Source organism: Grus americana, chromosome 7, assembly GCF_028858705.1.
Source record: "Grus americana isolate bGruAme1 chromosome 7, bGruAme1.mat, whole genome shotgun sequence".
Lineage (NCBI taxonomy): Eukaryota > Metazoa > Chordata > Aves > Gruiformes > Gruidae > Grus > Grus americana.
Window position 1 is genome coordinate 9974404 of NC_072858.1, and position 26060 is coordinate 10000463.

General features: G+C 38.4%; 1 protein-coding gene across 8 annotated transcripts; it reads right to left on the reverse strand.

The window, feature by feature from the left end:
- Positions 1 to 1154: 1154 nt before the first annotated feature.
- CASP7 (caspase 7) lies at positions 1155 to 25304 on the reverse strand. Of its 8 annotated transcripts, none has more exons than XM_054832796.1 (7): positions 25169 to 25304; positions 23276 to 23388; positions 6684 to 6832; positions 5684 to 5812; positions 5004 to 5179; positions 3351 to 3489; positions 1155 to 2710 (listed from the first exon to the last, which is right to left on the reverse strand). In XM_054832796.1, exons 2-7 carry the CDS (start codon positions 23386 to 23388, stop codon positions 2487 to 2489), a joined length of 930 nt encoding a protein of 309 aa, XP_054688771.1. In that variant the 5' UTR covers positions 25169 to 25304; the 3' UTR covers positions 1155 to 2486. The 8 variants fall into 8 exon arrangements, with proteins under 8 accessions (XP_054688771.1, XP_054688770.1, XP_054688773.1 ...); XM_054832795.1 differs by having other exon boundaries at positions 23276 to 23391; positions 25169 to 25254; XM_054832798.1 differs by having other exon boundaries at positions 24808 to 25192.
- Positions 25305 to 26060: the final 756 nt, after the last annotated feature.

Sequence of the window (26060 nt, forward strand, 5' to 3'; positions counted from 1 at the left end):
TTGCCACATTAAAGCACTGAAGAGCATCAAATAACATTATTAATTTGCCTTTTTTCTTAGACAGACAGCTACCATTTCACCGATTAGCCGGAAATTCCCAAGCTGTCCTTATTTAGTGTCTGTCATGGTAAATGTCCAACAAAATCTGATAAAGAACCACTCTGCCCACCTTTTTTTTTTTTTTTTTCTTTTAGACATTAAGTCCAACAGAGTGAATAGCTTTTCCTACTCACAGAGGAAACTCAATAATATTAACTCCTCTGATTCTTTCTCAGCAGTCCCTTGTAGGCTGGACCAGGGTCAATTTCTAGTAATTTTTGTATTTTCCCAATGCTTCTCAGCTAAGATAAATTTACTACAGCTTTTCTTAAATGAAATATAATTCTCAAAGAACCTTTAAGAAAAAAGCACCACACAAGAGGAAATGTGCTCCTTACCTGATATACTGTTACATTCCTTGGCATTATTTTAAAAACTTAAATGACCTGTTTCAGAGCCCCTACTTGCTCCTTTAGTGTTCCCAAGGCTCTCTGGCTTCAGAGCTACACTCTATCTGAATAAAAGGGTTTTGGAGACAGGGGAATATTGTTAACGGAAGTTTAAAAACAGGTTAAACCTTAAGCAAATAAACACTAATGAACTATAAAGACGTGAAATAGCCTCCAGAGAAGTAACGAATACTGAAATGTTGACTGGACACATTTCTCATGGTAAAACAGGAATATCTCTAATGCCAGAAAATAGTTTAAGATGGAGCTATTTGCCAGAAGTAAGAGGAAGAACATTTTCATATGAACTGCTAGACCACTGTACAGTTCACTGTATAAAGACATTTTATACACAGGGCAAGATTAAGCGCTGGTAGATCACAATATTTCCATTAAAATATTTTCAAGAATTTTGGTGTACTCTGAGAGAGGATATGGCCTGCCTAACCCACGTCACCCAATGTCAGCTTACTTTTCTAAACTACTGTTCAACTGACACTGTAAACCACATCTTGAAAAGATGCCAGAGACCATCTGCATTCTTGGCTGAGAAAGGTTTTGGGATGGATTTCGGCTGGTTTTCACTTCACCAGATTGAGTGACCAACATGCAGATATTCATAGGAAATTAGAAAACAAGGTCTTTATTGATTTCATGCTCAAGACGTCCATAAAACAATCATTTATTTAATTCAAATAACTGTCAATTTGACTTATGAAAAAACATATGCCTCATTATGCCACAGTATTTTTAAGAAAATAAACTTAATTTAGTAACTTGGCTTTAATAGTATGCACTTATTTTCTTAGAAGATTTCAAAATAAAGTGCATTAATTGGGAAAAGGGTGAACAACTAATCATTTATAAGTTTAACCAAATCATTAAACTTACTTTTTTGAGCTAGCTACCAACTTTAAAAAGAATACAAAAGTAGGAATATAAACATCACCAACTTAACTCCAAAATACAAAATCAAGACTGTACAGTAACTAAAAAGGCACTTCTGGTTTCTGATTCAAGTAAGTATTTCCAGTCTTGGCAAAATTCCTCACAAATAGGAGCTATATCAAAACATACATTTGTTACTGGAACATATAATTCTATCATTTCAACACTAAATTTTAATGTTTTATAACAAAGCCTTGGCATTAACTTTCTGTTCATTCAAAACTTCTGAATCAACAAGCAGACATTTTTATTTCTGCAAGCAGAAAAACTGCAATACCACTGTTTCAGGCCGTTCTATCAGTTAATTGTCATTTGCAAGGCAAAAATCTTTACAATGGCGCTTTAATAAGGCAGCATCCAATTACAGTTTCCCAATCTTACAAAGGTTTTCATTTTGATTTTTCTATTTGTTACATTTCCATACTATTCAGGTAAATCAAATACAAGTATTGATTTTTTATTTATCCATCTTATTCTAGAGTGATAACTAAGTAAATTGACTTCCAGATTAAGCACAGACCAACCATTAGTCTTCACTAATAATGTTCATAAAAAGGAAATTAATATATTAGACTAAGAAACACCCTTTTAAATAGCTACAAACTGTTTCATCACTGGACATACCCATAATGTGATGGCCTTTGGAAATTTCCAAGGAAGTTACAGTTCTATGAGCTAGCAGTGAAAGAAAAGATGGAGTCTCACGATTTAATTTTTTTGTACTTAATTTACAATCTGTTTTCTGGAATAAACTTTTATGGGTCAAGTAGCTGACTCTCAGAACATCTTCAGTAGCCATAAATCATGACAGCCACACTAAGGGAAATCAAGATACAGTAATTAGTATTAGCTGTTGGGTTGGCCCACAGCATTTATTTCTTCTTTAAAATCTTGCATATTGTCTGTCCATCAGATACCCCAGCTTATACAATATAAAAATCTAGTGTAATTACATTTCTGTTATTAAAAATGTGTTACTCCAGTTTATAATCAAATCTCCACCCGAAACCATATCCTGATCTTTCATCACTGGCTGCATTAAAATATATTTCAGAAGTAAAGTTCCTTAGTAAGCATAGAGACCACGCAGGGAATCTGTTTCTTCTCACTGAAGCGTGGATCATCAGACTGTGATTCAAAATTTGTGGCAACCACATAGTTGACCCGTGTGAGGATCTGCATGATCTCAAGTTGTTTTCCATGCTCATTTAGCACAGAACACAGAGACTGCACAAACCAGGAGCCTCTTCCAGGATTCCTCCAGGAGTAATAACCTTACAAGAAAGACAGATAAGAAAGTACATGGGGTTATTTTTCCTTTTTTCTTATTATCTTGTGCTGAAGAACAGAATGGCAGAGAGATATGTACTAATTTGTGTGAAGGATTCTGGGCAAAGAGTAACACTGCACACACAGAAAGTCTAATTCTTATCACTTGTGTCACATATCCCACTTCATTAAAGTGGAGAATAATGTGTATTAACTCTCCAAACCTCGCACTACCAAAGTGCCATACTATATTTTTGCATTTGGGAAACTGCAAGAAGTAAGATTTCATGTTTTTCCTCTCTAAGAATACGTTTCCTGCTGTAACTGTTCCCCTTCCTGCCTTCATTACATATTCAACATACTCACCAAACTGGGACATGGAAGGGCAGGATTCCCAGAAAACAGTACTGCCTTTGCCATCTGTAATGTCTGTGTCTTCTCACCTGCAAATCTGGGCTTTCTCCTGTTTCTGCTGTAGCTAGTGTGAAAGGGGTGGATACAACACCCTGGCCCAATATACACTGGGCCTTAGGGTTCTGTCCATCAATGTACAATGTATCATCAATGAGGGCCAGTCTTCAATCAAGTCAATATGGGTGACGAGTTTTTAGGCTTTTATCTCCACCCTCACCCCCTTTTCTTTACCTGGCACTGTGGAATATGCAAACAGAAAATCTGCTTCTACTGGGATTTTGTATCTCGGATTGGCATCTGTTTCCAGAGTGTCATTTGCAGGTCCAGAGTCAGTTTGTATACCTTCATCAAATTCAGAGCCTCTGCATGCCTGAAAGCAGTGAAGATAAAGAGAACTTGTCCAATAAGGAGAATCAAGGTGTTGTAAAAATAAGTTTTCATTAACATTTTTTGATGGATACAGCTTTAAGCAGTACTTTGCATGTATTAGAAGCAGAAATGCACTTCTGGGGCACACCTAATTGTTCAGTGATAAAGTTACTAGCTTACCCATTTTAAAATATACATCCTGTACAGTAAAGGGAGGTAATGGTGTTGCAGGCTGTGGATCTCAGTGGATTGTCAAAGTGCCAAGTCAGCATTAGCTTATTCTAATCATGATTAATTTTACTAGTCTAGAGTCATCCTCAGCACTCAATCATTACATTATGTCTTGTGCAGTGTCACTTCCGGACATTTTCTTTACAGTGGACTACACATTGTCTTTGGTTCCTGGCATGCACTGCTGTAGCACTACATTTCATAGAACAACAAAATCACATCCCGAGATGATCTAGTCCAACCCCCCTTCTCAAGCCGGGACAGCTACAGCACATGTCCAGGACCGTGTCCAGCTGGGTTTGGAATATCTCCACAGATGGAGACGCTACAATCTGGGCAACCTGTTCCAGTGTCTGACCACCCATTTCAAGTATATTGCATTTTTAACATTTTTCCATTTTTCTCTTTTATTCTTAATTTCCTTTTCATTATGTGGTTTAGCTAAAGGGCACACTGGGACCACAGTCCACGTTGGCACTTTTCAGCTCTTGATCAGTAACTTTGACTGACAGCTCTTGTAAAAAAATAGCAGTCTGATGGGCTTATATAACATGAGTTGGTTGCCTTTGTTAAGATAATTTTAAAGGCAACAAAGTACCCATTCCAAACTTATAATTAAAAGAAACATCACTTTAGTAGTATGAAGAGTCTAAAATAGACAGTTTTCACTTTGAGGTTGAGGATTAATTGACAGAACAGCCTAGGGAAACCCACATCTGCTCCAACTCCCATACCTACATAATACTATGAAAGAAAAGAGAAATCAGACCCATGGTATGTCAGTTAATACTGTTTGAAACAGCTGTCTTTAAAAGCTTAAGTAATATACCATTAATTATATGCTAATACGATAATGCAATATAAATTTTTAGGTTACTGAGGGAGAGAAAAAATATTTATTTTAGCAGAATGCAGTAATTTGTAGAGACAGCCTTTATTCAAAGAGACCTGGACAGTATTATTTCTATTGATAAGCATGTACTGTCCTCAGCTCTGTCTGCACAAGAGGGAGTTTATCTTTCTGCTCTGAAGTTCGTATGTTACCAAGCACAAAGAGAAACCATGTACAAAATTACAATGACAATATGCTGTTTACATCTGTGAATCTTGTATAGAAATTATCTCTTAAAAACAGACAATACAAATCACCCACAGTCAACTTCAACAGATTTTTTCACAAAACCCCTAGCAAAATTCCTTAAGGCTCTTCTAGAGCAGAAAACCAACATAGCATGTTTTCCCCACTGCAGCAGTAGGATACTGTATTTACCTTCGGGCTATTACCTGAATGAAAAATAATTTGGGTTTGCCTATAAGGCTTTTACACTTGTCTCCTCTGAATAGCGCAGTCAAACTCTTGATAGCCATGGGTCCATCAGTGCCATAGATGAGGCCTTCTTCCCCATGGCTTAGAAGGATACAGGCAAAACAAGCAGCATCACTGTGATTCTCCTCTGCAGCTACAAATCAAATACTTCTTAGCCAAAAGGAAGCAACATATTAAATTAAAATTATATTTAGCAAACACATTTTTCTGAGACTAAATATACATTGGGCCTCTACTGGAAGGCATAAGAAGGAGTGATAAAGATGACACAACCCACTTTTTATGTGATAAGTACCTTGAATACACAAACACATCCTTCACTTGACTCCGAGACTAGCCCACTGGAGTCAACAGGCTGGACTCTTTATCTAATACGACAAGGCTCTTCACCTAATACATAGGAGAGGCGCTTCACATAATATGACAAGAAAACTGTATTTCTGAATTGACGTTGGAGGAAGAGGTAGGGAATTAAGCCTAATCCATTCAGAAACTGAATCCTTCTATATAGAACAGATTCCATGTAGTGGGGCCTAAGCAATCTGTTCTAATTTGACCTGCTTGGAGCAGGGGGTAGATTCGGTGACTTCCAGAGGTCTCTTCCATTCTAAATTATTCTATGATTCTAAATTTTTACCTTGCTTCAGTAATTTTTCCATATCATCACGGCTTCGGTCATTGTATGTGCAAACATCAAAACCTAAGCTTTCAAAACTCTTAGCTAGATCTCCAGCATCTTTATCAGTGCCATTGCGCGTACCCATTCCTGTGAGAAAACAAAAAATAAGGTTGATTGCACATTACACAATTCAAAATAATTTATGTGTTCAAAGGTAAATTTTTATGTTTATACTTACTAAACCTAAACAATGTCATGGTGACATGATTTTAAAACAGTCCTCTAACAGCATTCTCAGCATTGAGAACAAATTGTGAGATTTGTTTTAATGCAAAATAATGAAAGGTTCAATGTTAAAATGTATCTTATCCTGAAAAATGGTGGCATACCTTCAGCACCTTGCAACACATGACCTCTATGGATGATTCGATCTCCTTTTGATTACGCAGTATAACATATGCATAAAGCACCCCAAGGAAAAACTGTTGAAAAGAGTCCCTACCTTCTATGTGAGATACCCGCATAAAAGAAACTGATGTAAATTCTTTGGAATAAACACTTCATTTAGTGTGCTTGCAAAGTGTATAAGAAAAGACCTATAAAGTTGACTACAACACAAGTATCTGTCTGCTTTGAAACTGTACATGGTCTGAAAAGTTAAATGCTGGAGTGTGAACAGAGCACAGCTATGGCTATTAGCTTTTGTAGGGACAGAGAAGCTATAACATGGGCTGCAGATGCCAAAATTCAAATTTTAACAAAACAGCCTTGAACTCTGGGACAAAGGTTTAGTTTGAAGTTGGTAGAGCAAGGTGACATGCTCTTTGAAACATATACTGCAAAGAGCTGCTCTAGTATAAGTGTTAAAGAACAGGAATAAATTGTAGGAACAACTATTTCTCAGAAAAAAAGAAATACTCATTAAAATTCCATGTCCTAAAAATTAAATGCTTATTGATTAATGAAAGTATAAACACTCTAAAGTCTGTAATGAGTATCATCAAAGGAAGAACATTACCTGTTTTATCTTCAAAGTTTTTGTTGTTTATAATAATACATTTGCCAACTTTCTTGTAGTCCATATTATACTGGAATGTGGGTGTAACAATTCGGTACTGATTACTGAGAGAGGACTTTGGCTGTTCTTCTTCTCCATTCTTCTTTTTTCTAGGTGAACCAAATGAAATTATTGTCAGTGGCCAGTCACATGCAGTGTACCTATTTATCTTAATTCAAACAATTTGAGCAGCCGTACCTAATGATTTTTCTTGTCTAATATTTTCTTCCTTCATATTTCAGATTGAGGCATAAAGATCTCATGATTTCCATGATGTGATTATTGTGTGCAATAGGATTCTGATGATGGTAAAATGACTCTAGAGTGAATTGCAGCCAACAGTAGTATAAACAGATTCTGATCCACAGATAAAACAAATGGCCTAAACATGAAGTCAGGCTCGCAGTTACCTTTCGTAAACTATGATTCTGGACATATTTTACTTTTACTATAAGTAATTCATGGAAGGACAGACAGATCTCCCTTAATAACTATTCCAAGCACAAGAAGATATGCAGTTTATCCAATGGTGTGATAGGATTTGTTTACTGAATCACCATCATCCCTAAATTCTCTGAAGATTAAGACTGAGCCGTAGGTAGTTTCTGCTGATAAAGGTTATAGATGTGAACAGGTCATGTGCTAATTTGGTCTGCCAAACAGCAGTCTGAACCTATGCCAAAAACTAAGCACATTTTTGTGTAATCATCGATACCTGCTCCTCACTTCAAAACAAAACGAGCTATAAATTTTCTCTGTAATCTGTTAGATTGGATTAGGAAGAGATGCAAAGGGATAGCACAGACATTACTCACCAATTTATTCTAAACGAAGTATTAAGAACAAATCAATTACAGCCAGCACGCACACCTGAAGTATAAGCATGAGGAACACAGCAGTACTTGCTTTTACAGGTGAACTTTTTGGTCCAAGCAGGTGGCTTCAGATGTTAGTAAGATCTCCTCAAGCAGAACTGAATCTACTGAGAGCCTATAAAGGCTCTGATTCCACCTCAGAACTATAAACAGGCTTTGGAGCAAGCTCAGTTAGAAACAATGTGCAGGAAAAGGTTGAAGTTATCAGCACCTCTCTTATTTAATCTGGTCCAGCATCCTGCCTCCAATAGTATTTATTGCTGATGTCTGAGAGGAAAACATAACCTACTTTCACAGCACAAATAACTGTATAGCAGTTTGTTTCTAACAAAATTAGATTTTTCCCATAATCTCAATTAATTTAAGTACTTTCACTATTCTCACTCTGACATCTTTCTAAAGAATTACTAAGTTATTTGCTTCAATAATAGCCTGTACATAAGAATTCATTAAATGTTGTTTAGGTAATCTACTTTCTTACCTTCCCCATTTAATAATTGTTGTCTTTTAGCTTTAAGTGTCCTCTTTTTATTACTAAAGGACAAGACTAATTGGAAACTTTAACAAACCTTCTCTAGATGATTCATCATGTTTAAATGCTACTGTAATTCAATTTTAAACCAGCTTCTTACCTTTGAGAGTCCTCATGTCTTGTTATAAAGGGTCAAATTAAATAGCTGCACTTGGCAGGCTTTCTCTGTACTCTTTTTAAATGTGCTCATCCTAATATCATCTCCTCTCTTAGACTTCTCCTAGAGACTACGAAACTTCAGGATTTTGTCTGATACTCTGGAAGTCCAGTTTTTTCTGGCAAATCACAAGTATTGGTATTCTCCTTGCATACTGCTTTTTGAGCGGTCTGTGAGCAATAATTAAATATGCTTTGCCTCAAGAAAAGATTTTGACCATTTTAAAGAATTATCCACAGCTCTATGATGTTAATATTACATTTGACTTTCAAAGAAATCTTGGATTCTTATTTTAGCCTAAAATTCCCCCTGGTCCTACATCACTAACAGCTCTCTGGTAAAGACAGCAAAATAAATTTCAAACCAACAAATAACCACTCAGGTTGATGAAGAGGCTAATTTTCTCAGTCCACACTGGGTTCAAGTTTCAACAGATCTATCTAGCTTCACTGACTTCCTGAAAAAGCTGTATGACTAATTGTAGTTGTTACACACAATAGGCTATTTTCAGGCGGATTGTACACAAATTTATGTTTATGTCCAAGCCTTGAACAGTTGTGAACACTCAGGACAGATCCATGTGAGCAGTACGGTACCATGTTTGCACTGTCTGCTCTCTCAAAATGCTGGAAGTGATCTAATTCTAGTCCAGAAATCATGCAGCCACATTATCCCACAAAAAGTCTCACCGAAAATAGCAGCTGGGGTTAAGTGACATAACAACGTAGCCACACAGCTTCTCTGAAAGCACTTCACTTCCGCATTCAATAGTTTGCATTCATTCATGCAGAAACACTTGGGAGTTTAAGGGGTGTAGCTACTACTACTGGTATTTCCAAAAGTACCCCAGAAGCTCTGTGCCAGTCAATGTCAAACACCACAGACAAGTCTCATCAGCGCAGTAGCATACAAAACTAGCATTTCCCGATGCCTTTACAGAGGACAGTAATGGTTTTGTTCTAATGATTCCTTCCAAGCTGAACAGGCTAGCAAGATACTAAGCAACAATAGCATGCTTTGTAGGGTTACGCCTATCATTGCTTTACTGGCAGACAACAAAAAGTTCCAGAAATCTTTTGGTATCTGTCCAAACTGAACAAATAAGGAAGCAAAGGTTGTGGAATATACACATCCTGGACCTGCAGTCCAGAGAGAAATTGTTTTTTGAAGATTTTTTTTTCTGTGCCAACATCGCACAATATGGGAATTGCCTTGCTGGACCAAACTGACAGTATAAGATCCAAGTCTTCAGTTTCAACAAGCTAAATCAGACCTTGTAATAATGACTAATAAGGTAATAAATATGTAATAATCACTCCTTATGAGAAATGCCCTGTCAGTGACAGGCTGGCTTATGACTGAAAGCCTAAAGCTTTCCTGCTAAATTTTTTTTTCTAAGCTTTGAATTGGACACATGTTAACATAAATGTTTACTGCTGTTCTTCTTACTAAGCTTTTTAATCACCATATTTTCCAAAAGGGTTTCCACAGGTTAGTAATGTGCTGTTATAAAATGTTTTAAACTATTTGCCCTCAGTTTTATTTCATTCTGCTTCTCTGACATCCAGTGTCTTTAATTTCCCTCTTTTGGGATTCAAACTTGCCCAGACTAAATAGAAACTTGAATTTTATGACTGTTTACTCTTTCCTCAGCTTTTAATTACAACTGTGCCGTAACTCCTCACTCTGCTAATGGTCACTGATCTTTCTCTTAGACAGAAATATTCTTCCTATCAGTGCTCTCACATATTTCATGTTCTCTCCCTTTGGTCAAGAGTTCAGCAAAATTGAAACTCCACTCTGGCACCCTCATTTAGCTTGCACATTTTCACCCCTACTGTGGCTCTAAATTCAGGCCTTAGGCTTGACAACAGTATGTCTGGGAATGTGATTTCATTGTCTAGACTTAATTGGTGTCAACCCGGGGAAAATCATTATTATCAACTTCTCACTTTTCAAATATAAAGTTACCCATACCATTTATCATTTTGTTATTGAACTTTTAAATAGTAAAGGCTGAATTTCTTATCACCATGAGTGGCTAAAATTCTGTCAAAGTCAATGGAGATACATCACTTGCACCAGTAGTGAACTTGATTGTCTAAAGGACTGCTACTTAGCACAACAAACTTTCTTTTCTGTTACACTTTGGGTAAATGATTATTTTGGTATGTATATATATCAAGATTTAAGGATAAAAATACCACTGTTAACATTTAACTATACCTAAAAATTATTTTCAATAATAATTTTACTGAAAGCAGTGTCTCTTAGCAGCCTCTCCTTTGGCTTCCTTTCTACTGGCATCTTCCTGCACTTTCTTTGCTACTGTATATGACAAACCAACACACTAAGAATCCATGTTCAGGAGAATGGCTTCCTTGAGTGTTGCAGTCTCTCATCGTCTCTCCCACCTGCTAGAACCAAGCTCTTAGGCTCAAGTCTGCCAGCCCTCCAGAGGAACAAGTGTTTCAGTGAGAACCAGCTGCTTAACTTCAAGTGTAGTGTGATTTATTTCCACGGGGAGGGTCTTCACTTTCCATCACATTGCATAATTAATGTCAGTTGTGTAGGCTGGTATTGCCTACCTTTGTGCAAGGTGTAAAGGCCAGGGACTGTGGAAAAAAAAAAATGCTCTAAAAAGCTGGTCCACTCTAACTATATAGACTCCCCTTGGAACAGTATCAGCATAATGCAGGGAAAGTTCTCCAGAGTAGAGTGGATGAAAGGGAAACATTAAGAAGAAAGTGCAATCTCTAGGGTAGAAACTGTTACACCAATCCATTCACTAAACCTCAACGTTAACAAAGATTAAAAAGAGGATGATAGTAACCGACAGACAATAGAGCTCTTTTGAAAACATGAGTTGCTTGGCCTTAAAAACAATGTGACAGCACTCAGAAGAAACAGGTCTCCCTGGAAAAGAACAGTCACTTAAATAGCCTTATGGGCAGAGGAATAGATGAATAAAGACAAATCTCACAATCATCACTTCCCAGTCACAGGATGGGAAGAGTCTCCTGTTTGTTTTTTTCCTGTTTGTTTGTTTTTCTAAGAGGAAATGAATGTGTTAATCAAAATGAACTCTAAAGAGGATATTACAGAGGGATATCGAGGCTTTGAAACAGCTATAGTCCCTTTCTCTCCCAGGAAAGTTAGGGACTTTTGTTGCTGTACTGAAAAATGTAAGCAGATAAAAAAAATCTACAATTACAATACTATTCAATTTAAGGAAGTTGACATTCAGAGGTGAGTAGAAAAGACTAAACTCATTACATTAATTTCTATTTGAAGTACACATACACAAAAGAAGAGAAATCTGTCTTGCTCTATGAAGTTCAGTACATTTGGGCTTTACTTGGTAAGAATATCACAGAACATTGTGACAGTTTTTACTCTGGCATGCTTCTTTAATACAATGTGCAATCATATATCATTTTTGAATGACTGATAACAGGTTTCTGTTAAAAAGAAAATTTGCCTTTAAAAATCTCCTATCTTTACAGAACACATCACCTCAGGATCCATTCTGGAGTCCCCATGCTTTCTGTCATTGGAAAACAGTTCTATCCTAGTTTCCATCACATTGTCAGCCTTTCTGTTGAGTCCAGGCAAGAAGATTATAGCAGTGGTACAGTGACAAAGTGCATAGTACGAATCTTCTAAGGTAATCCATCAACAACCACCAGAACTTTCATACACTTAATGTTGTGGAATGCCAGGTATCTTAAAACTGCAATGCTCTTTATTCTATTACAAACAACTGAGATGTTTCCCTCGAACCTCTTTAAAGGCTTTATTTTAATAAATTCCCCATTAAGTTACAATACTGTGGAGTAAGTGTACAGGACAATACATTAGTTTTAAGTCTTCTGAAGGAACTCACGTAGCCTGTATTGCTGATTTAATTTTATGCAGTTTGTGTGTCTCTCTGCTGCTCTTTCTGTCTAAAAAGCCCCACTCCTTCCATCACTGCATGCACAGTATAAATGATGTTTGCGACTACTGCTCATCACAAGTGCTATGTTTGCTCTCCTGGGGAAAAATCCTGGGCTGGATTTATTTTTTGTAAATAGGTAGTTAAAGGCTACACAGGAAACAATGAAAATGCAGAGAGGATTGTGTTTCAATTCACAAAGCATTACCAAGCTGTGTGTAGTAAAACTGAGAGTACTGGAGACCAGTTCAGAGTTATTCTTCCAAAAGAAGTGAACAGGAAACAGAATTCATAAATTAGACAAATCAAGGTTCAATGTTCTGTTCTATGTTTCTACCTTAGTCTCAATAATTAATGGTCTATTCATGATGCTTTCTGATGATCATGCATTAATATGTCTTACTCCTACATAACCTTCTCTCTAAACTGCCAGCTTTAACAGTTTTATCCAGTCTAATTTCACCATATTTAGTACACCTCTAATTACTGTACACTCTCCCCTTTTGAATTTTTTTTCTCTTGAAGCCTATTGGCAATAACAAGCAAGACACTTGTTAAACCTGACTAGAGCTTTTTAGATCATAAGTTCTTTAAGGCAGACTCTTTGTTCTTTGTCAGATCCGTTTTGGTAAAGTGTCACACAGATTTAGAGCTGCATGCAAATAATAGATTATCCTGTTGCCTTTTCCCATTAATATTGCATCAGGTTGGCAGAGCAGCAACATTTCTGGACAAGAAGAATGTGTCACTACTTGAATTGTCTTTTATAAAACTGAATATTCCTTTACTGCTAAAAAGGAGAAAGCATAAATTATATGGGATCAGGACTAAGCATTAACCATAAGGGCTAGATCAGATACCAAAACTGTATTACGCTGCATTTGATGATCCTGGGTCACACACTAAGGCAGCAGTGTGATAAAATACAAAGTGAAGCCTATGATGAATGCTAACAGGACTGCTGCGGAAGACATTGGCATTTGGGAGACCTCAATTCTGTTTCCAACCTGATCGTCACATACTATGGGCTCACAAACCTTTTCTCCTGAATATATGCCAAAGGCAGGTGCAATTTCCATCTGTCTTTTCAGACAGATAACACCTTACCAAGGACTCTTTTGAAAGAGGTTAAATATAATTGTAAACCAAGAAAACAAATACTATCCCTCACAATCTTTTTTTAAACAAAGGTTACTCAGGCTTCCAAATTACATGCTAGTAGATAAACTGAAAAACAGCTTAACAGTTGAAGCAAAAATCTCCTGAGGAAAAAGGGGAAATACAAATTACATAGGAGGAAGTTCAAGTAAATATTGCATTTCAGTTTCCCTACTGAAAGGTATTAGCAAATGACTGCTGACTTTGACAGACTAGCACCAACAAAATATCCAGTTCTTAGAAGGCTATTTTTAAATACACTGCAGATAAATGTGAAAAGATAATATTAGAAATTTTTTTTTATTTAAGTCAGAATGTTTTCAACGTAAAAGAAAGTCTTCAATTAGAAGAGAGAAGAAAAATGGTCCTACAAAACTGAACATAAAAGTTCCCCAAAAAGCATCTAAATGCTATTTCACCTATATTGCTTACTATGGCAAGGAGATACCTTACACAAAAGGCATGAAAACTGGCAGCTGCAATTTAGAATAGCAAACATAAACAACACAATAATCCCCCCCCCCGAATATTAAAACACAAAACCCACTCAAACGGTTCTACCTTTCTGCTCCCTCTAATGGTCTTGTCTTGTCTGATAAAGAAACTTTAAATTATGGTGAAACATGCCAAACTGATAATACTGGAGTCTAAAGTTCATATTTATCAGTGACATATAAAGTCTGTGCAACCCTTGCATCTTCATATACTACTCTGCTGAAGTGCCTAAACCTTGAGAGTAATTTTTGGGAAGGAGTGGAATAAAGGGAAATGGCAAGTGTGCTTACTCAAACACCTCAGGCACTAACGAACGCAGCCCCTTTCCTCCTGGGAGCAGGCCTACTAAAAGCAGCAGGACTAGTCAGGAAGTAAAATAATGTGTGTTTATAACTGTTCTCAAGATCAGGGCCATAGTAATTATTTAGCCTCCAGCTTTTTGAACTGCCAGTTAGTTCATGACTTCGTAAGGACATCTTTGGAATTAGATTATCGGCTGACTGAACAAAGCCAGTTTAAAAGTCACCAGAGGCAAAGCCTTTTGCTTGAATGAACCTGAAACTAGGAAGCTAATGGAGACAGTACTTCTTGTTTATTTGGAAATCCCTCTCCCAAGCCCTCCTTATAACTGTAAATGCACTAATTTTGAAAGGAAAATACCTCTGTAGCAGTGTTGAAAGAACAGATGGGATTATTTCCTTTTAATTATTGTTTCTATTAAACAATGGGATTATTTCCTTGAACTTGTAAAGATAATAATAGAGCTGGGAGGGACCTGAGCTATCATTAACAAATTCTTTGCCCAAGACAAGAATGAGTTCATCCATCCAATAAAACAGTATCATATTAAAAACCTACTTTTGTTCTTACTATGACATATGTAGCAGTACTGTTACAGATTTTGCAGAAAGTTCACAAAATAAGATGCTTTAATTCTTTTAAAGAAATCCTGGCATTTCCCTAAGTTTTCTGTATCACCTCCAATAGCTGAACACAAGCCATTAAAATATTTATTAAGATTATGTGCTAGCTATGCTTTGCTCAGTTAACTTGATGAAAAGTATTAAACAATGCTCAACTGGGGGCATGTGTGGATATGTTCTGTTATCCACTACAAGCCACTTAGTTGTGCTCTGGATGGAGAACTGAGTGTGAATCCTGCTTCTGCTGTTGAATAACTTTTGGACAGTAACTCCATAGCTCTTGGTCTTAGCTTTTCCATTACAAAACAGAGCCTAAAGAAACTTATTTCATAAAACAATTGTAGATCTCATGGCTTCTTTCCAGGGGGAGAGTAGTGTACAGTAAAATAGACAATATTTAAAATCCACTATTTTGTACATCTGTACAATGTTTAGGTCCAGAGCGTTCGTAGTAGCTTACTGCCATGTGCCTCCTGGAAGAAAATGCTTGAAACAAAGGCATTCTTACTGTCCACAATGGAGGTTTAACAGTGGATCTCAGTCCAGAAACGAATGCTTCACACCTGAGTGTGAGCACACTTTCATTTGATCTCTTGCAAAACAAGCCACAAAATCTTATTACTAGCCTCTATAAACCTGCAGAACATCTGTTTAATCTGCAGAATGTCTTTTAGATTTATATCCAATCTTTTTTTAAAAGATCCATTTATGGATTCATTGGATCTATTTATGAATTCTTTGCTTCAAAAAGTGCCTCCTATCTTCTGAACTTCCATCACTTATAGATTTGTATAGCACACTATATATTTGTATAGTAAAAACAAATTATCTTTCAACTTTAAAGAAACTAAATTTTAAATACCTCATTATAAGACATTTTTCAGACCCTGAGCTACTCTTGTAGGTTTTTTGTCCCATTTTAGTTTCAGACCCTTCTTCAATTAGGAGGGAGAATCTTCTCTAAAAACTTGGAAACCAGAGAAACCCAGTCCAGGACAACTGGAAACTCACTGTTGGAAGGAGTTGAAAGGAATTGAGTTGTCTGAAAGAGCAAGACTTAGACTACAACTTCTGACATATTTTCTATATTATATATATCCTTGGAGTTCTGATGATTACATCTAAATATGCCTTCCTCTCCTTTTAACTATGTGCTAGTGATAGCCTTAACATAATTCAAATCAAAACCATGGTTGCAATTTTGTTACATACAAATGAAGCAAAGTACATATTAGAGGGAGAGAGCTTTTGCAGCCGGAGAGAGGAGTGAGAAGATGTAAGAAACTCTGCAGACACCAAGGTCAGTGCAGATGGAGGGGGAGGAGGAGCTCCAGGCGCCGGAGCAGAGATCCCCCTGCAGCCCGTGGTGAAGGCCATGGTGAAGCAGGCTGTCCCCCTGCAGCCCATGGAGGAAGGATGAGGGGGTGTAGCGATTCCACCTGCAGCCCGTGGAGGACCCCACACCGGAGCAGGTGGAGGCACCTGAAGGAGGCTGCGGCCCGTGGGAAGCCCACGCTGGAGCAAGTTCCAGGCCGGACCGGTGGACCCGTGAAGAGGGGAGCCCACGCCAGGGCAGGTTTGCTGGCAGGACTTGTGACCCTGTGGGGGACCCCACGCTGGAGCAGTTTGCTCCTGAAGGTCTGCACCCCGTGAGAGGGACTCCATGCTGGAGCAGGGGAACGATGAGAGGAGTCCTCCCCCTGAGGATGAAGAAGCGGCAGAAACACCGTGAGATGAACTGACCGTAACCCCCACTCCCCGTCCCCCTGTGCCGCTGAGGGGGGGGAACGTTGAAGCCGGGAGTGAAGTTGAGCCCGGGAAGATGGGAGGGGTGGGGGGAAGTGTTTTAAGAGTTGATTTTATTTTCTCATTCCTCTACTCTGTTTTGCCTAGTAATAAATTAGATGAATTCCCTCTCTAAGTTTGGTCTGTTTTGCTCGTGAAGATAATTAGTGAGTGATCTCTCCCTGTCCTTATCTCGACCTGCAAGCATTTCATTATGCCTTTTCTCCCCTGTTTAGTGAATGAGGGGAGTGAGAGAGCGGCTCTGGTGGGCACCTGGCCCCCAGCCAGGCTCAACCCACCACATGAGGCTAAAGCAGCTACACTTTGTAAAAAAGGTTTCAGCACAGACTATTATGTCAAATATTGTCCGCATTTTGCAACAGTTAAAAAAAACCCAACAAACCCAGAGGAAAAAAAGAAACAGGTGGTAGTATCCTAGTCTTTGTGCACTTAATATTGTAAGTGACATTTACAGCCTGCATTACAATTCTGTGGTGTAACACCTGCAGCAGAGAGGACCAAAGCAGAGTAAGTTCTAAACTCTCAACCATCAATTTGTAATTCATCTTCAGTTTCCTAATTAGTTGCATGGTATCTGCTGTGCAGGCCTCGCAATACTATATACAACATAATATTCAAATAACATTCAAAAGGTAAAATTTTACAAATAAATGATATTGCTTGCTGAAAGGCTTTCTGCTCATTTCTAGAAAACCTGCACGTACACACCTTCCATGGGGGTTCTGGAAACTGAGATCTTGCATGATCATATCCTAGGTAGTATAATATACATAGGAAACTGCCAATTATGTGAAAGAAAAAAAATTAAAAAAAAGCCTCTCATCTATCACAGGTACTAAGAGCAATTAAGAGGTATATATTGCTATATGGACTGTTTGGAAAATGACTCAAAATTAAACATCCCGCCGCTAAAATACTATTTCTCAGAGAACACTCTGGTTAGGGTTAGCAACTGCAAAATGCCAGTAGAGTTATAATTAGCTGGATATATGCACTGAAACTAAACTCTTTTAGGGTATTCATTCATGAGATTTCCAAACAGGTGGCAGAGAAAGGAGGAGATAACATTCCACAGTACCTGGGCTCATCATCAAATGGCACTCCACACTGCATCTGAAAACAGCTTCAGCTTGTCCTCAAGAGCGAGTCTAATCTTCTTTGCTAATGCTAGGAGCCCACCATGCTCAGGGTTACATTGGAGAGTGAAACAGGATGCTCTCTGTGTTCAGGCCCAAAGATTCGCATGTGTCAGCAGTGGGTCACGCTGGACTTTTCTGTGGGGCTATTCAAACCCTCATAGCTATCACCCTGCAAGCTGAGGTCATGCAGGCCTGATCTACCTTTGCTGACAAGCGGAAAACACGCTCCCATTGCTCTGATTCTATCACTGTTCCTATGTAAGAGCATAGGAAAATACAGCAGATCTTGAGATGGAGATGGGACAGCAGACTTCCCTTTTAAATATGTCTTCCTTCCTTCTCTCAAAACCTGATCCACCATTACTACAATATTTACACAATGAATATTTCTAGGAAAATAATGCAGGTTAACATGCACAGTTTTCAAAACCTCTTTATATGCTAATTCATAGAACTATTTCCTACATATTTACCCTTTAACAGTTTAGGTTTATTATAAATTCGGCTTAATTTGAAAGCTTAAAAAGACACTACATAATAGCTTTCCTCCAAATTTTTTATGATGACAGCCCAGAGTTTGTTGTAATGAAGGAAATACATTACTACACTAAAAAGAAATTAGGATACTTGACTCACTGTTGTGATTGCTATAGATACAGTTCATGGCTAACCCAGTGTTTGTTGTGCTTCACAAGATAAAGTCTCTAAGGAGACTGGAAACAAATATTGACTGTGACTTAATGACTTCTTATACTTTAGACTAGATACGATTTCAAGATATTTGGGCATTTCCTATATGGCATGTCCAGTAAGTGTCCAAGGGAAAGTACAAGCACTGACCACAATTTTCACTAATTGTTAAATACTCCTGCAGTGTTCTCCAGAAGCTGGGTTCCAGATCTAACAAAAACTGCAATAACAAAAAATAAAAACCAATCTCTGGCTAAAAAGAGAGTAACTGAAATGAAACATCCTTGTTGCACTATGTTAAAATCTCTTTATTGTCTTTGTAGGAATTATCATTAACAGACTATAGATGCCAGAACCTATTGCTTCTGAAATTTTATGTTCAGTGCTTTGGGGGAAACTACACTGATATTTAGCTTGTGCTAAAAGTAACTTGCAAGTAAAAAGTAACTTGCTATTTTTATCCTATTTTAAGGATAAAGGAGACACTTTTCTTAGCAGTATTTATTTTTGAAAGGTCTGTAATATTCTGTTGCTGAAAAACCTGGAAGAGAACTGCATTTTTAATTTTAAAACTGTATAAAAATTATGATAAATAAGATGAGGTATCATCAAAGCATTGTCTGGATTTGAACACATTAATTTCAAGGCAGAACAGCTGACATTCAGGCAGTGCAGGCCAATACAGTTTCTTCATAAGCATATGATGCTAGCAGTAGTACATTTTCTACAAAGCAAGCAATTTATAAGATCAGACTCAGTGTTTTCAAATGGTCCAAAAGTACAAAATGGGTAACTCTCAAAAACGTATGCACCTGCAGCACTGGGAAACTGTTCTTCATAAAGGTCTACCTGCAAAACAGCTTCTTACAAACCAAATAAAAATAAGCTGTTGGTAATCAAAAGTGGATGGAAAATAGCTGCCCAAAAGACAGAAGAACAACAGAGAAGCAAAGCTGAAACAAAGACAATTTTCCACACCTGTTACAGCTCCAAAGCTAAGGCTCAACTGAGGCTGAAACTCCAAAAGGAATATTTATTCTTTGAATGACAGGGCTATTTATTTTGAGAAATACAGCTATACTGACTTAAGGGTCAGGAAGCTAAAATAGACATCTTTGGTAACATCTGTGCTTCCCCACTTTGATGCTCTGTAACCCAAATAAATACTGTACAAATTAAAAGAAAACCTATATATCTGTGAGTCTTTTTGATCTAAATACTAGTTTACAAACCTGGTAGATATTATAACTATATAACTATCACATCTATTGAACTACAGAAGACAAGATACACACTGATGTTTCCAGCAAACTTTCAAATTAATTACAATGAAAACTCTCAAACTTTATACTGGCCTGACTCAGCAGAAAGAAATACCTTATAGATATTTTGGGTTTGCACTGTTAAACACCAAGTACTCTTGGTCACTATACATGGGTGTACCCTACAAGCCTCTCAAGTTCCTCAGTGGGATTTTCTTACAATGAATTTCATGTTTCTGCATTAAGGGCACTACAGAATCACACTGTTTCAATTGTGATTAGGTATTTGCAAGAATTCTTAAATTCTTAAATACATATATTTAAATGATGTTTTCTCTTTCCAGATGAGAAGGGGAATATTGACTGTAAAACAAGACAGTAAGGCTGGAGTAGATAAAAGTAACCAGAGGACAAATAGTTCTATACAAGTAAATTAGAATAAAACAGGTACCTAGATACTGCTAACAACCATCCTCTTCTGTATTATGCTTCTTCACTGAAGTCCACAAAGTCATGATTATTGACAGTGCAAGTGCTAGTCTACCAAGCCTTGGGAATTTTGAGATGCAGGTTTTTTTTAAAAAGCAACTTTCATTAGGAGTAAGAGAAATTTTAGCTCTACTTAATACAGTGGAACCACAACTTTATTCCGTTTCATGTTACATTATGTTTCCTGGATGCTAAAATAGGTTTGTTGCTATCAATCTCTCTAATGGAGTTCTCCAACAAAAGACAAAAGATACCAAATGAAGACACTAAATCATCCTGTGGAGAAGTGAGACTATTTTTAAAGCTTTGAAAGTATAACAGGAGCACATACAGCATAGAAAACAAAAATTTCTATGGGAAAAATTCTTTTAGTTTCTAACTATCACATAAAGAATTAAAACACACTTTTGAAATCCTCAGCTCAATCTTTGTTTAACCCTGTTTTAAAATTTTGTTGCGTGCAGGCTTGCCAGAGTGTATGCAGCTATTTCTGCTTTCTGAAACATAACTTTTTGCTCTACTGCAACTCTCCCTAATTTTTGTTCCCCACTTTTGCAGTAAACAAAATTGATACCCTCCTGCCATCTAGTGGCTAAAAAAAAACCCCTAAACCAAACACCACCGGCAGATGGTAATTCAAAACTTACTTCTTTCAACTCTTTTCCCCACCAAACACTTTTTCCCCACCAACATTAACTAAGTACTAGCTCTTTTTCAAAGAAAAGGAAATACATAGAAGATAATTCCCTTAAACTGTGGTGCAGCCAGAAGAATCTGCCCACTCCACGGCTTGTTCTGAGCCTCATGGCCTCCATGGTAAAGCAGGCTCACAGACTTCTCAGGGAGAAATATGTTGCAGCAAAGAAGATTTTCACTTATTTCTACTTACTGCTCTTGCTAAATAAATCTCCAGTCACAGCCAGAGAATGGTGAATTGGACCTGTGAAGCTATTGGAACCAGTCTTTCTGCACAGCTTTGAATTCAGTTTCTCATTGATCTGTTCTCTTAAATTAAATTTGATGTGCTTATTTAATGATACAGGTTACTTGTTTTCCTATTGAGCTTATATATTTTAAGCAATAATAAATGAAATACAATGTAGAATTTCATTGAAAGTACTGCACAGCTGATAGAAACTGCTAAAACAAAACAAAGGACCATAAAATTGTAGTCGATCTAAAGCTTTCTAGACATCTTATTTTACAGGTATTAATTTCACGTTGCCAAAATGAAGCCTTGGCAATCAAGACACAGAGCCGTGCTGGTTCCAACTAAAAGCACATCTAGCCTAGTATCTGGTACTGACTAGTAATGAGTTTTAAGAAAGCAAACAAAAAAAATTGGATACAGAATATAATTTCACAGAAACCTGATTTAGGAACGTCTTGCACCAAAGATTTTAAGATCAATATTCCCACTGGAATTTTCTTCCACAAATACATCTAATCTCTTCTGAACCCATCTAAAATCTTGACATCTGCATATCTCGTGACTTTTAGTTCCACAATTACATTCTGCACTATGTGAAAATTACATCTTACTGGTTGTTTTAAACCTACTGCATGAACTTTTCATTGGATGACCCCTAGATTTCCTGTGAGGCACAAGGAACAATTTCTCCTCCACTGCAGTCACAATTTTAGATCATATCCCTTCTTCCTTTATCCTCTCACATTCCTGTCTTATCTTCCTTTAGGCCAAAGAGTTTTAGTTTCTATAGGACAAAGACCCTGTCACTGTGTTTGGATTTTCAAGACCTTCTCTGTCAACCAGCTCATTCCTCTTAGGCAATCATCACCTTCTTCAAGAAACTCTGACAGATTTCTCAGACTTAATTATTTGAAAAAAAATTTATAGAAAAAAGGTGATAGAAATGCTGATTATTGCCTTTCCTTCAGGAATTATTAACTTTGCATTGCATAATTTAATAATAGTATATCACCTCTTACAAAGAAGACCGATTCAGATATGAAAATGCACATTTTATAAAGTTTAAAATAAACCTTTGAAAAATGTGTGGGAAGATTTACAAACAAATGTTACATTGTCTATTTTGTATGACATGATTCTGTTAAAATTAATAATACACATACACATGATAAAACATATTTGAGGAATGAGAAAATGAGACAGAAAAAGTGATTTGCTTAACAGCACATCTGAAGTCTTCTAAGACTAAAGGATCTTCACTTCTCTCACAGATTTGTTACCCCCATTAGATCATATAATAAGCAGCAAAAATAAAATTATATTCTCCATTTACTTTCCCTGAATTATACTGTTCACTTGAATGTGAATATTGAATAGTAAAAACAAAAAAAACAACCACAAAACTAAACCTGTCTGTAAATACAATAGTCTTTGTAATAAACACCTCTAATAAAATCTCTCTAAATCCATGAAGTTCACAATGTGAAGTAGCCATTTGTGGACATTCAATAGTATTTGTAAATTTTGCATGTTCATTTTTCATCCTTTGCATTTTCAATCACATTAGCAACTGCTTTCAGGAGTACAGACAAGCAGTACATAGTTCTTGCTTCCTATACATTTAATGAAAGTAAACTTATACTTCCGTGAGACTACTATGTTTTAAAATGAAAGGCTTTTAATTTATTCTGTAATGGGTTATATCTCTAGAATCAGTGAGGCTTCTTTGTGCTACAACCTAGATGGCACATCCAGGCTTTAAACTAACTTAAATAGTCAGCAGGGGATTCCAATGATATAGGAGATTAGCTGAGCTGAATGCAGAAAAATAGATAATTAATGGCATATTTAATTCCCAACTCCACCAAAGGGCAATGTTTAAGATGAGGGGCTATAACTGATGCTAAATGAACTTAGTGGTCTCTTGACTATCAAATAAAGCTTATGAGAGATACTACAGGTTTCCCTGTAGGAAAATACTACAGAGAGATGCTTTAAGGTACAGACTAGATACATTAAACCTATACAACATAAACCATCTCCCTATCCAGACCATCTATGACATTGTGGACATGGCAAACTGAACACCAAAATCCCATTAGAAGGGTAGTATCACAGGTGATACGACAACAATAATAGGAATAAAAGTAGTAACTTACTTTGCAAAAAGTGAGAATCTGCTACTTCTGTCTGGCTTTGCATCAACTACGTCATTGCAATCTTCCTCACCACTCTCTTGAGCAAAGCGATCAACATGCTGATCTCCCGACATCTACTAATAAAAGCACAAGAATATCCCTCAATTAACACTATCTTTTCAGAAACACTTCTACAAACCAAACCATTAAACCAGATACATGTAAGGTTGTTAGTAAGTTATACTGTATAATACTTCATCAAGTAAGAGTGGCTACAGATTTCTGGCCTGAATTAACATGACATTGCACATGCCCAGGCATTTGTATTATCTTGTAGCAGTTACTAAAAGTGACTTGTCTAATACTTCTCTCAAAAACGCAGATAAGAACAAAAGTAAAAATCATTCTGTGGTGAAAGATCTTATGACTAATTCCCAGAAAATTTATTATGGTCTGAAAAAATAATTGTAACTGCAATGCTATCCAGTACAAAGACACCCAGAGAGCTCTTGTGTTTTCATTTGTATACAGTCAAATGTACATAAGAGGAAAAAACCTGTATTATTTTCCATGGGTGGGATCTTAGGTTTCCATTTCTCTGTTTTGTCTATATCAACACTTAATATGAAATTTATATTCTTCTAATTATTAATTAATACATGCATACAGTTGTTAGGAAAAAAAATGGTTGTGAAGTGTTTCTTGGAAATTAAAAGGTATTTCCATTACACAAAGCAGCCTCTTACACAAGTTGCTGTATTTCAGTCATTTTTCCCCCCCTTACTCCAGTGTAAGGGTGGAACATCTTCACTCATCTCAAAAGCAACAAAGGGCACCACTAGACAACAAGGCTGAGCTGATCTAAAGACTTTTTCCAGATGAAAAATGGTCTCTCTCCTCTTCTTCCATGTACTGAGTTGCCCACTCAATAAGTTTTACATCATTAAGCCGGCAGAAAACAACAAGAAGAAAGGAGTAATTTTTCTGATAGCACAATGATGTGCACCAGCTGAGCTCAGGGTGAGAAGAGCAGTGCAGAAGGCAGTGCGGGAAGCCCACCCTCGCTTGTGGTGGGACGCACTGAGCCAGCTTGTCCAACTCCAGGTTTTCATGAGGAAAAGCAGCAGCAGTTCCCACCCCTTCCCCATATTTAGGCAGATTAAACTTGCTTTTATAATACAGTTACTCAGAAGAGTACATGTTTACACCTAGCTTGAAAACCACCCTGGTGACCTTGCAGCAGCTCAGAGGCCGGCAGCTGGGCCCTGTGGCTACATGACTGCCAGCACCACCCCAGCCCAGGTCTGGGACACTGACGGAGGTTTTTGAGCTCCCTGAGAGTAACAGCAATTCCCCAAAGCTAGGGTCTAGATCTGGCTGTGACAAATACATTTGTTAGTCATCTTTTAAAAACATTAGACTCAAAGAGCACGCAGGTCGCAGGTGAGGGCACTGAGGTGGCCGCCTCACGGAAGCAGCCCCGCACCGAGGAAGGTGGAGCCCTAAGTGGAGGAACCAGCACCGCCAACGCTACCAACTGTACCTATCCAAACCTCGCTGCAAGAACGTCTGCTCTCCCTCAGAAAATGGTTGTGTAGTCAGTGCGGCCACCTGAAGGGCCCAAATGCCCAGTGCTGAGGAAGAGCCGCTTCCTTCCACCCCTCTGCCGCGGGCGTCAGGTAAGAGCAGCGGGCCGGGCCCCGGGGCTGCCCGCCAGAGGGGACAGGCTGGGGACAGAGAGGGCAGGAGAGGAGAAGGCGCGGGAAGCCGGCAGCAGGCTGAGGGGAGGGCGGGAGGCGACGGGCCGGGCCTAGAGCGCAGGGGAGAGGAGCGGGCTCGCTGAGGCGAGCAGGGAGAGCGGCCGGCGTGACGCGGAGGGCAGGGGGCTAGGAAGGGGCCGGGACCGGGGCTTGCCTTGGCGGTGGGCTCCGGCGAGGCAGAAGCGAAAGCGAAAGGAATAGTGCCCCGCCGGCCGGCAGTGGGGCGGGGCGGGCTCCGCCAGCCCGGGCTTGTCCCGGCGATGCCGCGCCTTCCGCTCGCTGCGGCGGGACTTGCGGGCCCGTCCCCGGGGCGGTGGGGCCTCGGCCTCTGCCTTCGCCCGGCGCCGCGGTGGGTCAGGTGTGGGGTTGGGGGAAGCGACGGCTCCTCCTGCCCCGCTCCCCAGCCGGCTCCCCTGGCCCGGGCCCTCCTTGCTTCCCTGGTAATAACGGCTTCATCACAGCAAAAACGAAATTACCACTTTTTAATAGCTGTGCTCTGTCACACCCCTGCAAAAGAAGAGCCTTAAGTTTCATGGTGACACGAGATTGTCTAGATCTAAGGAAATTTTTTCTCTTATATAAACTTCAGTGGCGTTTCCTTATCTTTCCAATTATTCAGTGTGTTGCATCTCTGCTAATTACGATATCCTACTGTGTAGCGGTTGCATCAGGCCCAGCAGTCCAGTACATGGACTGAAGATTGGCACAGTCTTGCTAATTACTCCTGGATGCGGGCTCCATTCCTGCAAAATCATACACCTGCCCAGCAGTGTGTGGTGTTTAACATTCACTACCTGAAGAGATTTACATCAAAGCGACATTTTTCAGTGTAACTGCCTCATAATTGGCACAAAACACAGGCATGGTAACAAACAGCCTTTTGCTTCACGACAGGTCACTGCTTCGATGTGATGGAGGAGCATCTGAACGGCGTGGCGGCTCTTGCCGTGTGTCTGTGTGCTGCTGCTGGGGCCATTCTCTGCTTCGTGGGATTATGCCTATAGCTCCTGGTTGGATGTGTAGCCAAAGTTTTCTCCTGAAAATCA